The sequence below is a fragment of the Microtus pennsylvanicus genome, chromosome 3, assembly GCF_037038515.1.
Source record: "Microtus pennsylvanicus isolate mMicPen1 chromosome 3, mMicPen1.hap1, whole genome shotgun sequence".
Lineage (NCBI taxonomy): Eukaryota > Metazoa > Chordata > Mammalia > Rodentia > Cricetidae > Microtus > Microtus pennsylvanicus.
The window spans coordinates 104,778,050-104,799,194 of NC_134581.1; the positions used below are offsets into that span (position 1 = coordinate 104,778,050).

At 47.3% G+C, this 21,145-nt stretch overlaps 1 protein-coding gene across 6 annotated transcripts in view; it reads left to right on the forward strand.

Annotated features, from left to right (window-relative positions):
- The window catches only part of Amotl1 (angiomotin like 1), a 119,374-nt gene that overhangs the window by 82,971 nt on the left and 15,258 nt on the right, over nucleotides 1–21,145 (forward strand). For all 6 annotated transcript variants that reach the window (XM_075966802.1, XM_075966801.1, XM_075966800.1 and 3 more), the window contains 5 exons: nucleotides 8,886–9,177; nucleotides 10,961–11,105; nucleotides 11,867–11,956; nucleotides 13,358–13,503; nucleotides 17,274–17,423. In XM_075966802.1, the coding sequence (XP_075822917.1) occupies nucleotides 8,886–9,177; nucleotides 10,961–11,105; nucleotides 11,867–11,956; nucleotides 13,358–13,503; nucleotides 17,274–17,423 (823 nt within the window). The remainder of the gene's footprint in view (nucleotides 1–8,885; nucleotides 9,178–10,960; nucleotides 11,106–11,866; nucleotides 11,957–13,357; nucleotides 13,504–17,273; nucleotides 17,424–21,145) is intronic.

Genomic DNA, 21,145 nt, shown 5'->3' on the forward strand with positions numbered 1-21,145 from the left:
ACCCCGGTTCAGTGCCTAGCACCCTCATGGTTGCTCACAACTGTCTGTATCTCCAGTTCCAGGGAATCTAGCACCTCCTTTTAGTCATGGGCACTTGTATGCACTTGTTCCAGACACACATGCAGACAAAACACATCAGTAAATCTTACAGAAAAGAAAGGGAATTCAGTTATGAAGCCCATCGTTATGTAAGTAAACCCTGACCTGAAGAGGGAGGTTCCAGTGACAACGATGGCCAGCAGATTGGTGGTGCAGGAGCCGTATCAAGCCCAGGGCCCCTTACTGCACACGGCACCCCACTCCTCCACCCCATTTAACGCGCAGTGACTCTACACGCAATGGAACACTAATGTTCGTTTGAGCTGACATACCTGATGAGCTTGTAATTAATTTATTGACTCTCATCAGACTCCTCTCCCCTCCCGGATATCCTGGGAGACAATGGGAGCCAACTTAACTCTGCTGGGAGCTTCAGGCTGGGAGCTTCTAGGAGTGTCTAACTTTTTGGTGTGAAGTGATGTAAGCTCCAAAATTACACTCAGGAACTACACAGCCAAGTTATAGGGAAAAGCGTACCGTCCATACTACTACGTGTACTACGGTACTATGCCTGTATTGCGGCGCCTGCACTACAGGACCATTCGCGAGCCGGGCAAGGGCCTGGAGATTTAAACACACAAAGACACACAGACAGAGACACGGGTTATCCTTGATGCCAGAATGCCCCTTTATTGTGTCCAGGGCAGCTTATATAGGGATCCTTAACTGATAGCCACGCCCCAGCCAAGCCCACCAGAAACCACTCTCCTGCCATCAGGAACGCCTGAGGGTCTCGTGCTCAGAGCAACTGCAGGCATAACAGGTTGTTTACCAGTAATTTGGGATCTGTGGGTTCACAGCTCCCAACAGAAAAGAAAGAAGAAAGGAAAGTGAAGTCTCTGTTCTGAATAAGCTTGACTTTGTGTTGGTCTGCCCACCGGACCCAGATTGGGCAAACAGGGCAGCAGTGTCTGCAGCTTGCTCCCAATGAGGTGAGGTCTGTGGTGGGATGTGGTCGTCGCTGGCTTTATACTACTGTCTGTTTTACCAAGACCCACCTTTGGGAGAGGCGAGCAGCTGTTGGTGACAGGACTCTGAAAGCCTTTCTTCCTGCGTGCTGAGCCTGGACATGTCTTTGCCCTTCATTGTGGCTCAGCCATGTCATTCAACAGAGGGGCTTTGCTTTCTAGCTTCCCAGAAACAAAGGAAAGACCACGGCCAGTTTGCTGGTCTTTTGGGAATGTGTTGACTTGTTTTTTAGTAGGTAGATAACCGGTAAAGTAGGGGATGGAAGGGTTTGGCCCAAGCCTTCTGACAGCTCTGAGAAGCCAGGCAGAGGGCTGGCTTCTTGCTTCTTGTCAGAAACACGGCATCACCCTCTCCTTCCTCCTTGTTCAGTTCAGTGAATGGGCCGTGAGTGTTCGTGCTGACTGGGGAAAGCTGTCTTTGGACCAAATTGTACTGCGACCGTATTCTCTATCAAGATGCCCTGAGTGTGTCTTCCCTAGACATGTCCTGGGGTGTGTGCGTGGTGGGGGAGTGGGTAAAGTAACATACAGGGTCATTGTGCTGGTAGTTTTATGTCAACTTGATACAAGCTAAAGCCATCTGAGAGGAGGAAACCTCCATTAGGAAAATGCCTGTGGCACGTTCATTCTCTTAATTGGTGATTGATGGGGGAGGGCCCAGTCCATTGTGGGTGGTGCCACCCCTAAGCTGGTGGTCCCAGCTTCTGTAAGAAAGCAGACTGAGCAAGCCATGGGGAGCAAGCCAGTAAGCAGCATCCCTCCATGGCCTCTGCATCAGCTCCTGCCTCCAGGTTCCTGCCCTCACTGCTTTTGAGTGAAAGCTACATGGAGCTGTGAGTGAAATAAACCCTTTCTTCCCCAGGTTGCTTTTGGTCATGGTGTTCCAACAGAACAGCCGTAGTTGTAACTAAGACATCCTCTGGGTACATGGCAAATGGCATTCCATGGGGGAGAGGGAGGCAAGTGGGAGGCACCCTCAGAACCACGGGTGGCAAATGAACAATTGTAGTGGTAAGAGCAGAGTTAGCAGGAGCCAATCCAGAGGCACCTGGAAATAGCAGGTCTGCCTATGGGCCAGTGCCATGTTTGCCAAGAGATGGGTCACAGGAAGGTGGGCAGCCCCTCTTATCGTGAGTCAGAAGTAGCTGGAAAGGGAGTGGGATTTGGGCAGTGTGTTTCTGAAGTGGTGAATTGGGATTTGTAGTTTATACAGTCATGAAAATGAGCCAATGCCTGGCATCCAAGGTAAATCAGACGGATCCCTTGGTTCCTCAGTGAAAGCTTACGTTTCCCTCAGTGAAAATGAGGCCTTGCAGCTTCATTTAGGTTCCACTGTGTAGGTCAAACTTCCTGTCAGAGGTGTCAGGCACCTCGGGGTGCACACCTGTTATTCGAGCACTTACGAGGTGGAGGCAGGAAGGTCGGTATTTTAGCCAAAGTCATTTTTGGCTACGTGGCAAGTCTGAGGTTAGCCAGGGTTAGTTACATCACACCCTTTCTTTAAAAGAAAAAAAAAGAATTTAGTAATGTCTACAGCATTTAGGCTGAATTCTGGCTGGATATGCCAAGTGTATGCCTCTTGTGTCCTGAGAAGTAGCTCTGCGGTGTGGGAATTTAAAGAAGCCAGGGTCAAGTTCAGGTCACTTTCCCAGGAAACCCGACACAGCCCCAGCTGGAAGGCATAAAAGGGGTAACTTCTTTAAACAGAGGGCTGTGGTACCCACCCACATAGCAGGGATTCTGAGTTTAATAAAGACTCAAAGCCTTCATTTGATCACTGATGAGACCTATGGCTGTCCGCAGGAGCAGAGGCTGCAGGTGGGGACTTCGGCTCCTTCACTTTTCACAGCCTCAGCTTCCTATCTTTCTTGTTTGTTTTTGGAGAGCGTCTTGTCCTGTTGCCCAGCTTGGCCTTGAACTCCTAGGCTCAAGCAATCCTGCCCCAATCAGCTGGTTACGTGGCTGTGATTAGGGGTGTGCGTCATGCCCTGCTAGAGACAATTTTCCCTACAACTGAGTTGCTTCTTTACATAAACATAATGTTTATTGTAGAAATGTATGTGTGTTTCCTGCAGTTTTTCTCCCAAAGAGAAAACATTGGTCTTTTCCGTTTTCCTATCAAACACAGCCAGTGTTAAACTCTGTACACTATGTTGCTTAATCAAAAAGTTTTGAGAAAACACTGCAAGCTGCAAGGTTCTTTAAAAGTGGGAATTGTTTTTGTGGGTTTTTTTATTATTTTATCCCATTGTTTCTTTTTAATTGCTAAAATAACGATGCTAAATATTTTGTTTATATTTTCTAATTTTTATGTAATCTACACTTATTGCTTAGGGAATAATTTATCAGTTGTTTTCACCTCTCCCTGGCCAGATAACAGAAAAGGAAATGGAGGAAAGGAAGGGCTTATTTTTGGCTCCTGGTTCAGGAAAGACTGTAGTTCATCACGGTAGAGGAGGCGTGTTTTCCAGAGTGTGTGGGCGGTCACAGTGTGTATGCAGTCAGGAAACAGAGAGATGAGCACAGGTGCCTAGCGGGCTTCTTTATCCCTTTTTCTGGGCCCCTAGTCTGTGCATAGCGCTGCCTACATTCAGGTGGGTCTCTCCTTAGTTAGACTCCTGGGAACATCCCCACAGATACCTCCAAATCCAGTTGGGTTGACAATGAAGATGAACTTTAATATGAATTTTTGTAGATCTAGCTATATTTATCCAATGAAAAAGAATAGCAAAATAAATAAATAAATAAATAAATAAAGAGCCATAGTTCCACTAATTGGAGACAATCACTTTTACTGTCTATTGGATTATGCAGTAGGATTCTGTCTCATAACAGACAAAACCCAACAAGAGTCCCAAGAGTACTCTTGAAAAATTTTTTAAAATGTTGCATAAAAGCTTGGACAGACTTATTAATAGATACATTCAAAACTTGTTTCAGTTTTCTGTTAACTGTTTATGTTGGAAATCATGTATTTGAATGTTTACACTTTCTCTTTTGTAAATTATGTAACCACATTGGTCATCTGTCTACCCACTAATTTTCACTTTCTATTGTATTTCACAAAGGTTGATCAGACAGTTTTCTGTAACGGCTGACCTGTCGCTACACCCCGAGTTCCGTGCACAGAATGTAGCATGCGCGTCCCATTCTGCCCACTCATGCTCCGGTGTCAGCATTCTCTGATAGCACAAGGGAGACTGCTTTGTATATGTGCAGTTTGGCCCTGTAGAAGTCCTGGGCAAGGCCAGTGACATGGCTTGACAGGGAAAGACACCAGACACCAAGCCTACTGACCTGAATTTGATCCCAAGGATCCACTTGGTGGAAGGTCAGAGCTATATCTTCAGATTATTTTCTGAATTCTGAACATGTGCTCTGATGGAATACACATACATGCAATCACACTACACGTACATATATATACATACACAGCACATTCATACACATGTAGAACATATACATGCATATACACATACATGTAATGCATAGGCATGTACACATAATAAAAATGTGTATGGATATGTATGTAATGTAAGACTTTTCAGCATCCCCTTTCATAATAGATTTTTTTTTATTTTAAACCCTGATTAATTTGAATTTATAGTAGTTTATAACATACTGGATTATCTAAAACTTTAGAGTACCCATCTGATTTCTCCTCATGGTTAAAATGTACTGTGTTTAATTGAACTAATCTATTTTGAGAAGCTAAGATCTGTAATTTGGAGGCTGGTTGTCTCTTCAGTTGGAAGTCTTCCTACATTCTGCTTTGGAAAATTATTTTTTAACACCCTTCTGTTTTTTTAAACTGTGTGTGTGTGCATGCGTGCGTGCATGCACATGTGTTTGCCACATGTGGTGGTTGCCCACCTCAGAGACTAGAAGATGGTGCCAGATCCCCTGGAACTGGAGTTACATGCAGTTGTGAGCCACCCAGTGTGGGTGCTGGGGACCCAACTCTGGTCCTATGCAAGAACAGAACATACTCTTAATCACTTTGAACCACCTTGCCATCCTTAAAAAAAAAAATAAAAGATACAGATGAAATTTATTTAGAAATCTATTTGTTAATTCACTTAAAACATATAAAAGATATTTTTTGTGCTAAGGGCATGACCCAGTAAAATGCCTGCTATACAACTCAAAACATTGAGTTTGGATCCCTAGAACATGGCATGATGTCACCTGCCTGTAAGCCCAGTCCTGGGAAGACAGAGACAGGAGGATTCTTGAAGCAGCTAGGCCAGCTGAATCGATGGATTTCAGGTTCAGTGAGAGACCCTGTCTCAAGAAATGAAGACCGAGAGTGGTTCAGGAGTGACACCCGGTCTGGACCTCTGGCCTACAGACAGAACTGTACCCAAAATCTTCGTGCACACATCCACAAACACAAACATGTACACAGCACTTAGATATATCAAAGTCCAGGTATCTAAAATATTATCTTTCAGCAAATAATTAGTATAAAAACCATTGAGATGTTTTCCTTCTCATTCAAGTCTACATTCTGATGCCTTTACTCAGAGCTCTTGCAAGTGCTCAGAGACCTCTTTCTGTTTGGACAAGCAGAGAGAGACCTGAGCTAGGTGACATGCCCTGGTGTGTCCCGGCAGTTCCCTAGGGCTGCTCTGTGTTTTTGCCTCCATTCTGTGGTTTTGACAGAGGGGCCCTGGTGTGGTGGTGTGTGTGCCTTGGGAAGTGTTTTTAGCTTTGTCAGAATGTCAGCGCCATGGTTCCCCTGTAATCCTGGGAGCTTTAATTCGCATACCAACAAAACAGAATAATGGTGCACCTGGTGTAGGGACGGTGGATGCCCAGGTTGGGGAGAAACAGATTAAATCAGGGCTATTCATGACACAGCTGTTTGCTGGCAGAATATAAAAACTTGTCTAATATGCTTCTGAATACTGTTCCATGTTGAGAGGAACATGTTACTGTCGACCTGTTTCTTTAAACCGAGTAACACTATTATTTCAGTTTTGTGACCTCCCCACACAGGAGAAGGCAGAGTCCCTGTTACTATGTGGGGATCTTCATGATCCCAGAGTCTAAGTAACTGTGATTGGCGGGGGTTATCCCCTTCATCACATAGTGTTGGAGGGTTGTCTCTTCTTTGAAAAGCAGCCAAGCAGATAGGAACCAACTTGGTCTCAGAGTTGGGGATTAAATCAATGAACCGAAATGACTGCATGTTAAGTCACTATGAGTTATAAGCTTCTGTCCTCAGTTGCACACCGATGATTAGGTAGAAGAAAGGCATGAAACAATGAGTAATATTAACGTATAAATGTGTGAGAATAAATAGCATAAGGCTGGCCATAACAGGTCATCGAGGGGTAGAGGGAGATTAGAGCAACAGTGGACGTGCAGTAGTCCAGGCTAGCCTGTAACTCACCATATGTAGCCCAGGCTGTAGGGGAATGTGGTACAGTAGTGGTGTTGGGATATCCTGACTTATCTAGAGCTGCAGTAGGACAGCTGTAGAGGCTGGAGCTGCAATGGGACAGCTCAGACTTGGAAGAAAGGTGTTCTGACTATCCCTGTTTGGGAAGCCAGGCTACCTGAAGCTGGGGTATGGCGGGGGAGGGTCTCCCCACAGGATACAGGGATCCTGCCCTTCTCCTGGAGAGCAGCTACAGCTGAGCTCTGCTCTGTTCCCTTACAGGAGCGTCCTAGCAGAGCTATCTGCCTCTTCTCAGGCCCAAGATGTTTCTTCTGCTAACACTCTGCTAAGGGGAAGCCCCCTGAAGAAATGTAATAGTCACCTCCAGCAGCGAAAAGTTGTTACTTTTCCTTTGCCGGCCTTGCTCAGCTCCCCTTAAGGAGCTTCCTAGCAACGTTATTCTATTCTGCTCTGCCTTGCTGATACCCCCTAGGCCTCAGCAAAGTTTCTCAGCTCAGTCTTCTAAGGGAGATCCCAGCCAGGTTCTTCTGCTCTGTACCTGCAAATGAAGGTCATCACCCAAGAATCTTTTGAGAAAGAGATTTATTTGGGAAGGAGGAATCCAGGAGAGTGGCTACCTCTGCCAGGGAGGGATTAATGGCAGCTCTTATCTGAAGGGGTGGAGAGGCCTCTTAGGGGCGGAGTTTTCCCAGGGACACAGGGGATTGGTTAGTTTTTCCCTGCTCAGGGATTGGTCAGTTTAGCTGGTCAGGGACAGAGATGGCTCTGACTTCATAGCCAAACTGTTTCTTTCACTGGTCCTTTTTGGCTTTTTGACTCTAATCTTAGGACCAGGGCATATTTCTTTCACTGGCTCTGATTCTAGGGACAAAGTGTGTTTCTTTGACACTAGTTTCAGAGTCAGGGCACGTGTCTTTAGTCATGGGTTCAGGGATAAAGATGTTTCTTTCCTGGCTCAGGTCTCAAATACAAGGTGTGTTTCTTTGTCTGGTGTAGGTTCAGAGTCAGGGTGCTCAGTGATTGGTTGGTTCCTGCTCCAGTTGTCCCTTTTACCCTACAAAGGCTTTCCTGAAACTTGTGGTCATCTCCCTGCCTCTGCCTCCCAAGTGCTGGGCTTGTGGGCCTATGCCAGTGCACACAACTCTCCTGCTGTCAGTCAAGTCTCGTCACCTCCCCTCCAGTTCCCAGACCTGGAAGTAGAGATTACCGCGAAGGTTAAATTCCTGTCTCCGGAGAAGAGAGGCAGTAGGGATGGGAGAACGAGACGAGACTTCTATGCCACGTGTTCCCATGAGGGCTTATGTGTGTATTTCCACGAGGTTGCTGTGTGGGGCTCGCGACACAGGGTAGCAGAATAGCGAAGGCAGAATTTGGGGGAGATGGAAACAGGAGCTGGAAATTCGTTATTTCACATTGAAGCCAAACACCAGGAGCTCAGCCTTTAAAGGAGACTGTTGGGTGCTTTTGGTCATCAGACTAGATTTGAAGTCTGGATGTTTAGACCTCAGAACAGAGTCATCGGAGCACAGATCTTTGCCTACACTGTCCCATTTGATTAATTAGTAGCACTTCCCATTTCTTGCTAAGCCACAAATCTAGAGGTAATATTTTTATCTTCCTCCCTTCTTATCTCTTCATCCTTCATAGACACAGAACTTCTCTGCTGGGCCTTACCCAGACCTCCTTTCCAGGGCTTTGCCCTGTGACTGAGTTCTCTGTGTAACACTCCTAGCAAGGTAGCCCCCACTAGCCCCTTATGCAGCAAGGTAGCCCCCACTAGCCCCTTATGCAGCAAGGTAGCCCCACTAGCCCCTTATGCAGCAAGGTAGCCCCACTAGCCCCTTATGCAGCAAGGTAGCCCCACTAGCCCCTTATGGAGGTGCGGCTGTGGCTCGCCCAGGCCTGCCGTCCAGGCTAGCACTGCTGTTCGCTGGCGGTGCTTTGCATGGGTTGCGTCCTTCTACTCAGTGATGCTGGCTGCTGCTGGTTCCTTCTACTCGGTGATGCTGTCTGCTGCTGGTTTCTGCCGTAGGTCTTGTGCGCTGGCCAGTTCTAGCTGAAGCCCAACTTTCTCCCATCTCACTCTTCCATCCAAGTCACTGCTCCCTCTTGGCTTCAGCCCAAACTTCTGCCTGTGAGACTCTCTCCCTGACCTCTTACATAGAAGTAGCTTCTCCAGAGTTCTATTCTTTGGAGACTACCCTCAGCTTTGTCTAATTCTAGCACGGCTTGCCCGTCGGCTGGTCCACTGTTTGCCCAGTAGCCAAAGCTGGTGAGAAGAATACGGTAAATGCCTGAACTTACTGCCGAGTTGAGTGTGGGGAAGTGCACCGGCGAGCCTGTGCTGGGGACCTCCCCTCCTCTCCCATACTAACTCTGGAGTCTGACGACTGGTCCTCTCTTTCCCACAGCCGGCCATGCCAGCTTCCCTTTCCATCCACGGTGCAGCAGCACAGCCCCATGTCCTCTCAGACTTCCTCCGTCAGCGGACCGCTGCACTCTGTCTCCCTGCCTCTCCCCCTTCCGATGAGCCTGGCTGCTGCTCCACAGCCTCCCCCCGCCTCCCCCAGCCAGCCGCTCGGACCAGATGCCTTTGCAATCGTGGAGCGAGCCCAACAGATGGTGGAGATCCTCACGGAGGAGAACCGCGTGCTTCACCAGGAGCTTCAGGGCTGCTATGACAACGCCGACAAGCTTCACAAGGTACGTGACGTGAGGAGGTAATTTGATGGGCCGTGGAAGGAGAGAGGTGAATGATGGGCTATTATTGTCAGGACACTATGGGATGCTTGGGTTTCGTTCTGAGCACAAGGATGTTCATAGAGATCTTATGATTCTGAGGGCCTGTCTTGGCACTTCCTGTTTTGAATGCAGCCGTACTGTGAACACGGTTTACAACACACCACCACTCATGGTAGCTCTGGAAAAAGCAGAAAGGCATTGTTCAAGAGTGGGACAAAGGAAAGAGCCAACTCCGGTAGAAGGAGGCAAAAGGACCTCATCTCTCAGCTCCACCCTCCTTAGAGGACATGTCTATTCCATGGAGGGACTGAAAACTTCCTCTGGCCTTCTGGTGACAAAGGTGACCGATGGCACAGTGCTTTGCTACCCATGGTTAAGGTTCAGCTGTTGCCTGCCTTTCCACGTGGTCTCTTTCAGTCCCCCACCCCCACTTTTTTGTATCACTCCAGTTATCTAACTTCTGTAGTTGGCTTACAAAGTAGCGGGTTCCACCCTGACATTTTCACACACTAAGCCTTGGCATATGAGTTTGCATACAGCCCTTTTACCCCGTTACACAGTCCTGTCTCCCTGCTCTGTGTCCCTTTCTTTCTTCACATAGCCCCTTCAAGTTTCATGCTCTATACACCTAGATTTAAACAAAACAGAACTAGAATCAGTTGTGAGAGAAAAGCATCCTGTGGTTCTGAGTATGGCCTGGTCACTTACGCCATTTCTCTGCAAATGCCGTACCTTCATCTTTCTTTATAGCTGAGAAAGCTTCCCTGGGTGTTCAGTCCACTTTCTTTCCCCATTTGTTGTTGGATGGGCACCTAGGCTGGGCCCGTGATCTTGTCTGCTCTGCTACACAGCACTGCTAGGAGTTGTTGGTTTCCACTTGGAGATGCTACTATGCTAGGCTCCCGTTGTGGCAGTGACATACTTGTTGGATCTGTCTTCACAGTAGTTGAAGGCTCCATGGTTAGCTTTCTTGACCTGGTAAAATATGAACAAATAAAGTTGCACCTACAGTTGCAATCCCATCCCCCATCACGCCTTCGCATGGAGAGGTTTCCACTGCACATCTGTTTACAGTTAGCCTCAAGGCCATTTGTTCTCCATAGCACTGTTTCGCAGACAACACTCAGCATAGAGGCAGGGGCAGGGTCTCCGGAAAGAACAATGTGCTTAGAGTCTGCAGGTCTGGGTTTTGGTCAGAATGCTTGTTTTCCCCCACTTTAACACCTTCCTTATGTGGAATCGGAACTTCATTAATCATTGTAAGTGATACAAAATAAGCTATTTAGGGGGCTGGAGATATGACTCAGTGGTTCAGAGTGCTTGTTGTTCTTGCAGAGGACCTAAATTCTCAGTACTCTTATTGTGTGGTTCACATTTGCCTGGAATTCCATCTTCAGGGGATCCAACACCATTTTCTGGACTCCTTGGACACACACTAATAATAATAATAATAACCAAATAAATTAAATATTTTAAAAGGGATGTTTTGGTTATGTTTAGATTCACCCCTGACCCTTGTCAGTACCAAGAGACTTCACTGGGTTAAGTTAGACAGTTTGGCCAGACCATCTATATAGGATCACTGTAGGTCTTACAGGGCAGAACGAGAAGCGAAATGGAGTAGATATGAAACCTGAGGTACAGACAGGCGTCCACGATGCAGCCTCATACACAGGATGCTGGGCAGCCAGCATCACACAGGCCCTGTCACAAATGCCACTTTAATGCTAAGTCTGTCTTGCAGTTTGAAAAAGAGCTGCAGAGGATCTCAGAAGCCTACGAGAGCTTGGTCAAGTCCACCAGCAAGCGTGAGTCTCTCGACAAGGCAATGAGAAACAAGCTGGAAGGCGAGATCCGGAGACTTCACGACTTCAACAGAGATCTCCGAGGTGCAACCTGGTCTAATGCCGCCAAGGCTGGGTGTCTTCCATGACCACTCTCCACCTTAATTTTAATTTTGTTGTGTGTGCTCATGCGTGTGCGTGTGTATGTGGGGAGGGGTGTGTGTGTGTGGCTCTGTGTCTGTGTGTTTATTTCAGAGGAGAGTTGATTTTCTCTACCATGCTGAGGCATGGTTACTCTCACTGTTTCTGCCATACTTTATGCTCAAGCTTAACTGGCTGACGAGCTTGTAGGTGATTCTCCTGACTCTCCACAAGAGGACTGGGGCTAGAGATGCAACTCCTGCATCTGGCTTTTTTGTGGGTCTGGGAATTAAGTCAGGTAGTCTGGGCTTCATTGTTAGCCTGTTTACCTGCCAAGCTATCTGGCTAGCCTCCCCCTGCCTTTTTTTCCCCTGGAGAGTGGGGGTCTCACTGAACTGGCGGCTGGCTGATATAACTAGGCTGGCTGACCATCAAGCCCTAAGGATCTCTGTCTCCAGTTCCCAGAGCTGGATGACAGATGCATGCCGTCAGATGCAGCTTTCGCATTAGTGAAAACTCCAGTCCTTATGATGTGCAGAATGAACTCTGCTGACTGAGCTCATTTTCAGCCCCACAAGGTTTTTCTCACGAGAGCTTGGAGAATACCCCCAGACTGCTCAGTCTGGGCCCCTGCCTGATCCTCTCCCTCCTCATCTGCAGCTTTTGGGACTGACCGTGTTTCTTTGTTGTGTGGTGACTTAGGCTCATCTCTGCTTTGTTTGTAGATCGACTGGAGACAGCCAACAGGCAGCTGTCCAGCAGGGACTATGATGGGCACGAAGACAAAGCCGCAGAGGGCCAGTACATGTCCCAGAGTGAGTCTATGTGTTTAAAGGTTTTATCTTTAAAATACAGGAGACTGAGGCAAGGGTGATAGTAGCTTCTGGGCTGTGCTCTGGGAGTTCAGGGGTTCAGCCAGGCTGCTGTCTTCCTGCACACCCTCCATGTGAATCACCGCACTCCCCTTACTTACACTTGGCGTTGCAGAAGCCTCCGAGTCCGTTTAATTTAGGAGCAGGGCCAGTGTCTTTGTGATCCTCCAGATTTATTGGGAACATATTTTATTAATTTTGCCAGAGGCAAATGATAGCATCAGATGGTTTTGGAAAAACCATCAGCCAAGGTTTGAATTTTTGCAAACTCATTGCATGAGCCAGAAATGTAAAACTCCAACTGTCATATTTTAAAAAGCTGTTTAGATAATTGTATTCTGGTATATGTCATAATTCTTAGCAACATCATGACTAAGTGCTCACAGCTTAAATAAAGACAATCCAAAACAACAAAAATTAGCATATTCAAGAAGTAGTCCTGCATGTTCTCATAATAGTATCCTGATGTATGGGTTTGTCAGAGCCCTAAATTCTGAAGACAGAGAAATTTGCCAAACTTTGTGATTTTTGGTAGTTTGGCCTAACTTCCTTTCTAGCTCCCAAGCTGACTCTTGACTGGATCAGTTTCAAGCCCCCTCCCCCTCCCTTTATTTAAATTCCACCTTTGGCCAGGGCTCACTGATGCTAGCCAGGCTTTTCCTGACATTCCTTTGCAGTCCTGCAGGAGATGATTGCTGTGGGCTTTAGGCTTACAGAAAGAGCGGTGACCCTTTGACCCTTTAGCTCCTGTTTAATGAAGAGTGTGTTGTTCATATTGATGCTGTGTATTTGCCGCCTCATCTGGGCTTATGGAGGTGTGCTCACTGGTTTATGTCAACTTTACACAAGACAGCATCACTGGAGAGGCAGGAGCCTCATCTGAGAAGATGCCGTCATAAGATTGGTAGACAAACCCGTAGGGAATTTTCTTAGTGATTGATGTAGAAGGGTCTGGCTCATTGTATGTGGTGCCATCCCTGGGCTGGTGGGGCTCCTGGCTCCTGCATGCACTTTCCGCTTCCTTCTTGTTATGCTGGGATCAAACCCAATACCTTGCGCATGCTTAGCATGCACTGTCCCACTGATGTGACCCAGCACCTCATCACTGGATGCACATCCGAGCAGAGTCAAGGGTGGGTTTGAGGAAGTCATTCCTTCACTCCAGCAGCAGCAGCAGCAGCAGCAGCAGCAGCAGCAGCAGCAGCAGCAGCAGCAGCAGCAGCAGCAGCAACTCACTGCTATTTGTATGGTTTTTATTTTCAGTCCTTCCAGATGTAGCCTGGCAATGAGCCTGAGGCTGAGCACTTTCTGACGGAGCTTGTTCTGTTTTTTTCCCCCTTCCAGACAAAGAATTCTTGAAGGAAAAGGAAAAGTTGGAAATGGAGTTGGCAGCAGTGCGGAATGCAAGCGAGGACCATCGGAGGCATATTGAGATCCTGGACCAGGCTTTGAGCAATGCCCAGGCCAGAGTCATCAAGCTGGAGGAAGAGGTAAGAGCAGCGTGGGAAAGGGACAGAGGAGAGAAGGGAGAGTTGTGAGGAACCCCCCAGGTGCAAATGAGTAAAGGGTTTTCCGTCACGGAGGCAGGCAGAATCTGAGAGGCAGGTAGTAAGAACATGATCCAAACAAGGACCCACACCTACTCTGTTGGTAGCCAAGTGCCCAGGGCTGCAAATGATTGGCATGACCAGAAGCTACTGGTGCTGGTAGAGCTGCCATGGCTGGGTCTTTGTGCTCCCAATTCTAAGGCCAAGGATTAGTCAGGTGGGTTGGGCTGGTGCCATACCCTACACCCTGAACCCAGGAAATGCTGGTTTAGCAGTCTGGGTGAAACCAGCTCTTCAGCTTAGTGCTGTCATTGCATTGACTGTCCCTTTTACCCCAAGAGAGGAATCCGAAGATCATGTGTAAGGTGTAAGCTAGGGACTCTAGGCTGTAAACTGAGGCAGGAGGAGCAGAGGGGTTACCTACAGGCCTGCACCTTGTGGCTCCCTGCAGAGGTGGCTGCCACCTCTGTGATGGGCACCCTAAGCAGACATCATCTTGGTAAGTAGATGCCAGCAAGTCTGGAGGACAGCAAGAGATCAGACCAATACTTAGCCTGGTGCTTGGAATAGAAGGCAGCGAGGGCTGTACCCCTTAGGTTCATTTTAACCCTACAAGTCCCATGTGAAAGCTCAGATTTTAATACCAGCAGGAGAATCCTGAGTGGCAGCCAAGAGATCTACCTTGTCATTGTAGAAAGTGCCCTTTGACCTTTGACAGTGGGTCTACTCTGAGCGAGGGAGGCCTGGACCTCTGTATTATTGTCCTCAGTAAAATCACTTTTGAGGGCTTGTCTCCATGCGTGGAACTAAGGAAATTCAATTTTGTAAGCTCTTTTGTTTATTCCCTTTTAAAAGATATTATTATTGTGTGTGCATGGAATGTGGAGGAGGACATGTGTCATAGCATGAATATGGAGAAGGATCCATGTCATAGCATGCAAGTGGAAGAGGATCCGTGTCATAGCATGCATGTGGAAAAGGACACGTGTCATAGTATACATGTGGAGGAGGATCCGTGTCATAGCATGCATGTGGAGGAGACATGTGTCATAGCATGTATGTGGAGGAGGACCCGTGTCATAGCATGCATGTAGAGGAGGACATGTGTCATAGCATGTATGTGGAGGAGGACCCGTGTCATAGCATGTATGTGGAGGAGGACACGTGTCATAGCATGCATGTGGAGGAGGACCCGTGTCATAGCATGCATATGGAGCAGGACCTGTGTCATAGCATGCATATGGAGGAGTGTAGAAGGAACAGTGGGCTGCGTTCCTGCCTCCCAGTTCCCGGCCACCTGGCTTAGCCCTGGAAATAACACACAAACTGTATTCATTTAAACACTGCTTGGCCCATTAGTTCCAGCCTCTTAATGGCTAATTCTCACATCTTGATTAACCCATTTCTAATAATCTGTTTAGCACCACGAGATGGTAGCTTACCAGAAAAGATTCTAGCCTACATCCATCCTGGGCCGGAGCTCATGGTGTCTTCCTGACTCTGCTCTCTTTCTCCCAGCATTCTGTTCTGTCTTCCCCGCTTACCTATGTTCTGACCTATCAGGCCAAGCAGTTTTCTTTATTAATTAACCAATGAAAGCAACAGATAGATAAAGACCTGCCTACATCAGAGGAGGACCTGTGTCATAGCATGCAAGTTGATATTCTTGCACAGCAAGCACCTGCTGAGCCATCTTGTCAGCCCTTCATTTAGTGTTCATAGACCTCGCAGAAGTGAAAGTCATTTATGGGCTGCTGAAATGTGACTGGTCACTCTTATGGCTCCTGTCACTGGTTCCTAAGCTCTGCCATGGTCTCCTCTTGGCCTCATTTTTATATGTCTGGCTGGCTGGACGAAGCTCTTTCTAAAATGGCTTGGGTCTTCGCTGTCATTCCCACTCTGTTCTTACACAGGTTTCTTTGGAAGGGTTTTGTTCATCCCAGGATCTTGTACCTACTGCTCCCTTTACCTGCTCTTACAGTACGGATGTGGAGCCAGGCTAGTGAGAGTCGAGTGTACAAGCTCCCTGACATAGCAGCTACGTGACCATGACCCATCATGGTGCCCATTTGCCCTCGGTGTTCCCATCCACCCAGGATAGTATATAGTATAGTATATAGTATGGTATAGAGTGAGGAGGTGGTGTAGATGGCGGGAGTAACTGAGAGACAGCCTACAGAACACAGTGCCTGGTACCCTAGTGCTCTGAAAACTCCAGCTGGCAGCATGGCTCTCACAAATCATCCTCATCGGGAAATCCTCCTTGCCAGCCTTCAGGCTGAAACCAATAGAGGTGCAGAGCCACACGTTGGAGGTTCTTGCAGACGCTCAGGAATATACGCCTTCACTTAATATTAACACTGAGAACTGGCCGGGAGCTGTCTGTCCCAGGCCCTGGAGACACACTGCTCACTCTGGCTAACAGACGCCTAGACAGATCTCATGCTGGCTGTATAGTCAGTGGGTGTGCATGGTGGAATACCACAGCATTTGCTCCAACACGGCCGCTAACCCAGGAACTTGCCTGCAGTCTCTCAGAAGCCTGCTAAAGTAACAGTCAAGCTCCATGAAAGAAAATTACCCTAAAGTCGGTGGTAGCTGTCCTTTTCTGGTGCAATCGGAAGGGCTTTATTAACCCAGTGGCTCTGATAAGGCTGAGCAGAAGCAGGCAGGGCTCACGGCAGAGCCTCCCCCAGCAACAGGCTGCCAGACCAGGCACGTCGCTGCCTGCCTGTGTGACTGTGCTTCAGTGTGGGGCTGAGTCACTCATAAAGAGACAGGAAAACAACATCGCTGTCTTCTTGCAGAGCACTGGATCCAGTAAATGTTTTGGTATGATTTCTTGGCTCAAGTTGGCTCCCAGGAAGCTAGAAAACACCTGGATTTCTGAATGTGAGCCAGACTCCCAGAGCAGACAGAGCACCCAGTATTGAGGATTAGGATTGGCCAGGATAAACCTGCCTGATGGTGTGTTTATACAATCATTTCACATTCATTCCTACTTCCGTCGTGGCCTCAGGTGTTCACTGTGCCCTTCCCTCCCTGATGGAAGCTATTCAGCTGCAGAGGAGAAAGTTACTCCATTCACTAGCAAACGTAAAAAGGGGCACATATGGTGTGTATGCATACATACATACAAATTATGTGTGTGTGTGTGTATTTCCTCCATTGTAGAAATAATTGTAGCATGCTCATTACATAATGTGTTGTTTTATTAATTATACTTATTATGTATTACTTATAGAAATAATTCTTTATATACTAGAGAAAACTAGAAAATAATAAATGTGTTATTCTTGCAGATATGACCTTTCTGCCATACAGATAAACGTGACAAATACTTTAAGGCTCTTTTCCAGGCTTTTTTTTTTTTCACGGATATATGTATAAGTAGAAGATACAGTTGTGATAATGTAAATAACATCCGATTTATGATTTTTCATTTAACTTTAGAGACTAAGTATTGCTGATCTTGTTTCCAGTGGCTGTAGGTGCTATGATTAAAACCAGTAATGAGGCAGAGAATGCAGAGCTGCTCACAAGGCCCAAAGCAGGCTGTCCGGGGACTTTGCATCCCTACCTCCTGGCCATCTGGCTGTACCTGCCCCAGGCTCCTGAGGGACGGAATGGGGGTGACACATCACGGTTTAGCTGGGTCTCCAACCGCAGCGCTGACTGCTGTCCATTCTGTACTGTTCCGCTGTCTCCCTCAGCTACGAGAGAAGCAAGCCTATGTGGAGAAGGTTGAGAAGCTGCAGCAGGCCCTGACCCAGCTGCAGTCTGCATGCGAGAAGCGGGAGCAGATGGAACGCAGGCTGCGGACCTGGCTGGAAAGGGAGTTGGATGCTCTGCGGACCCAGCAGGTAAGCGACAATCAGATGGCGTGGCAGCTTGTAGATCCACCTAGGAGCCCCTTGAGGGCCGTCCAAGGGAATCTTCACCTACATGACCTCTGTGGTCTCTGACTTGAGCCTAGAAAGAGGGGACTGCACTTTAGGTGACCTTACATGGGGGACGTTGATTTAATGGGCACGCAGGACGAGAATACAGAGGCAGAGGAAGAGGACAGGTGAAGACAGGGCCTTGAAAGTGTTGCGAGGCCAGGGCAGCTGGGTGCTGCTCTGGAGGAGTGTCTGTGGGGTGAATTCTGATGAGGTGATGCCCAACCGTGGAAGGCACTTGGCCAAACGGAGAGAGTGGCTTTCTTTTGTAGCCAGTGGAGAACCAGCACCTGGGGAGAAGTTCAGGTTAGGGGAACCTGTGGTAGATCAGAGAAGAGCAGCTGCAAGTAAGGGTGAGCAGGGGTCACACTGGTCACTGAATTCAGCTGAGGAAGGCAGGGGTCACGTTGGTCACTGAGTTCAGCTGAGGAAAGCAGGGATCACATTGGTTACTGAGTTCAGTTGGGGAAGGCAGGGGTCATGTTGGTTACCGAGTTCAGCTTGGGAAGGTGTTTAGGGCTCCCTGTAGTAAGACTGGCCATAAGCTACCGTACTACACCTGCTCTGCCGGAGACAGCTGGTCTGAAGCTCAGCTGTGAGGAAGCCCTGAGAGGGCACCAACTCAGGGTCCATACATGTCTCAGCAAAGAGAATTCCTGCGGGAAACGCTAAGTCAGGCAAGCCAGAGGCTCCAGTCTCAGATGTGCTGGGGCTTGTCCAGTATGCTGGTCGTGTGTCAACTTCACCCAAACTGGAGTCACCAGACAGGAAGGACCCTCAGCTGAGGAGAGGTCTCCATGAGATCCAGCTGTCAGGCATTTTCTCAATTAGTGATCAGTGGGAGAGGGCCCAGCCATGGTGGGTGGTGCCATCCCCAGGCTGGTGGTCCTGGGTTCTATAAGAAAGCAGACAGCAAGCCAGGGACAGCAAGCCAGTAAGCAGCTCTCCTCCATGGCCTCTGCATCAGCTCCTGCCTCCAGGCTCCTGTTCTGACTTCCTTTGATAGTGAAGAGCAACGTGGAAGTGGAAGCCAAATAAACCCTTTGCTTCCCAACTTGCTTTTTTGGTCTAGTGTTTTGTTGTAACAGTAGAAGCCCTAGCCAAGACCCCTGGTTTTCTAGGGAGCTGGGAAGCTCTCCCTGAAGCTGCCTGGGGTATTTGCGAGGCAGGCTCTGTGGAACTGCCTACTGGATAGGGCCGGGTGGTTGAAAGCAGCTTAGCCCCAGTGCATGCCAGGTCCGTGCAGGTCCCTCTGGAAGTGTGCCCTTGGCTGAGGAGGGCAGTGTTGCCAACATTTTCTAGAAAATGAATTCATCCCTGGCCTCCCAATTGTCTCCATGGCAGGTTCTGGTTTGTAAGGAAAGGCCTCTTTTCCTCTGGGCTCCTGGTCCTTAGACTGGGTGCTCACCATGCACAGGGCAGGGCCTCTTCTCCTTCAGCCAGTCTCTGTTGCTCAGCTGCTGAGACTCCCATAGTCCCACTGAGCACAAAGCTGGTGTGCTCTCTGGCTAACAAAGTGAGCTTGACTACAGCCAGAAGTGCTCTTTCCAGTTACTGTGCTAGTATGCTATCTACCCCTGGTAGATGGCCTATCTGTGGGTCTTTTCCTTTAGGTGCTGTGAAACCAGACTCAACTGTAGATGAATTTGGCGGTGTGTGTGTGGGGGGTGCCAGCTCACAAAAACCAGCACAGAGACTTATTATTGTTATGAAAGCTTGGCCCATAGCTTAGGCTTATTTCTAGCTAGCTCTGGTAACTTAGCTCATTTCTATTAATTTACACGCTGCCGTGTGTCTCATGATTAGTTACTACTCCTGCATGTCCTGCTTCCTTTGCATTTGCTGGTGACTCCTGGTGGCTCTGCTCTTCTTCCCAGCATTCTCTGCCTAACTATTGGCTATGTAGCTCTTTATTAAACCGATCACAGTGACGTATATTCACACAGTGTAAAGGAATGTTCCACAACTGTAAATAAAGAAGGAATGTGAGTCTAGACTCATACGGATATGCTGCGATCATATGTCTATACCCACACATTCCTCATACACACCCTATACAACATGCTTGTTTCTGTACAGACTCACCCCCCAACATGTTTGCCAGCATACATAGTCACCTTCTATGTACACTCATCCCTACCCACGTATTGGTCACCCCAACACACATGGTTACTCCCTGCACATGTTCACCTCTGCTCGATGCATCCCTGCATGTCACACATACCCATCCTCACACACACGCCCATGCTTCCCCCCCACATGTTCATCCCCTGTGCAAACACACTCCTATGCATACCCTATGCATACCCATTGCCATGCATTCTAACCCCCATGCCTCCCCAAGCATATGAACAGCGCTCTTGGTATGCATGGGGCAGGGGCGGGTGCTGTGAGAACCCAGGTTCATCTAAAGAACAGCAGTGGCAGGATTGAAGACGGAAATCACAAAATAATCCCACACCAGTTTAGAATTGTGAATAATAAAAGGGTTATTTATTTAAGGGAAAAATTTACAGATCGCTGTCCTAGATAACAGTCCTCTGCATGAACAGGAACAGAGTCTAGCAGCCAGAAGCGTGAGCCAGAAGCAAGAGAACAGGTGCAAGTTTTACAACTGCTTTTAGAGTATCAGAGACCATGTCCAAGTGGGCTGGTATCTTAAAGGCTATTGGCTGAAGGAGTGGAATGTGCTTCCACCGCACCTCCCCCTTTTGTTTAAATAAGAGAGTTCCACACCCAATGAAAAACTATATACACTAGGAACAGATATTAAGTATAATTAGAATTACAAGCAGCATAAACAATATTAAGTAAGGAACGTATGCTAAATGTTTTAATAAACATTCTATCCTATGGAGTCTAAGTCTTGTATAGGAAATGGCTTGGCTAGATCATAAGAGTATAGTAACTACAACTATCTACTCTTTAACCCAATCGAAGGCTTGAGAAGGGAGATAATATTATTTGAGTATGACGGAGATAATTAGCTACCTGAGCAATCACCCAAAGTCTCATTTTGCAAGGTTGAAGCAACCAACTTTGGCTAAGGCCTAGCATAATTGACAGACCATTTTTAGAGAGAGGAAATTTACTAGAACTGTCTTGGCAAGATTTGACAGTCTTTTCTTTGTGTGCTGCTTGTCCATTTCCGGATACCACGTACTTTGTCTGTGGTTGAGGTATGAGCAGTTCCTTGCCCAAAGGCCAATGGTGCCAAGAAGAAAACAAACTCTGAGTAGAGTGGTTTTGGTGCTCAACATAGTCTCAGGAGTAGGTTGATGCTGTCAGGAACAATTATGTCTCATATCAACAGAACCCTAAGTTATTCAAATACCATGTTCTACAGATCCTTGAGGTGGTTGAAGATTACCTATCTAGATAGAATACAATCTTTATGTATCTAAAGAGCCTAATTGATCTGACTATATGTACAACAAACATGAACAACTATTGAGCTATAATATTTAATACCTGTATAACTTAAAAACTAAAACTTTATGTTAGAATATTAAATAATCTGTAAACAAATGTGCAATAAATGAGGACAGTGACCTCAAAATATAAACAATTTATAAGTATCTTGATCAGAAGTAGGAGTAATATATAATGCAATATGAAAATGTATCCTAAAAGTTGTTTCAATA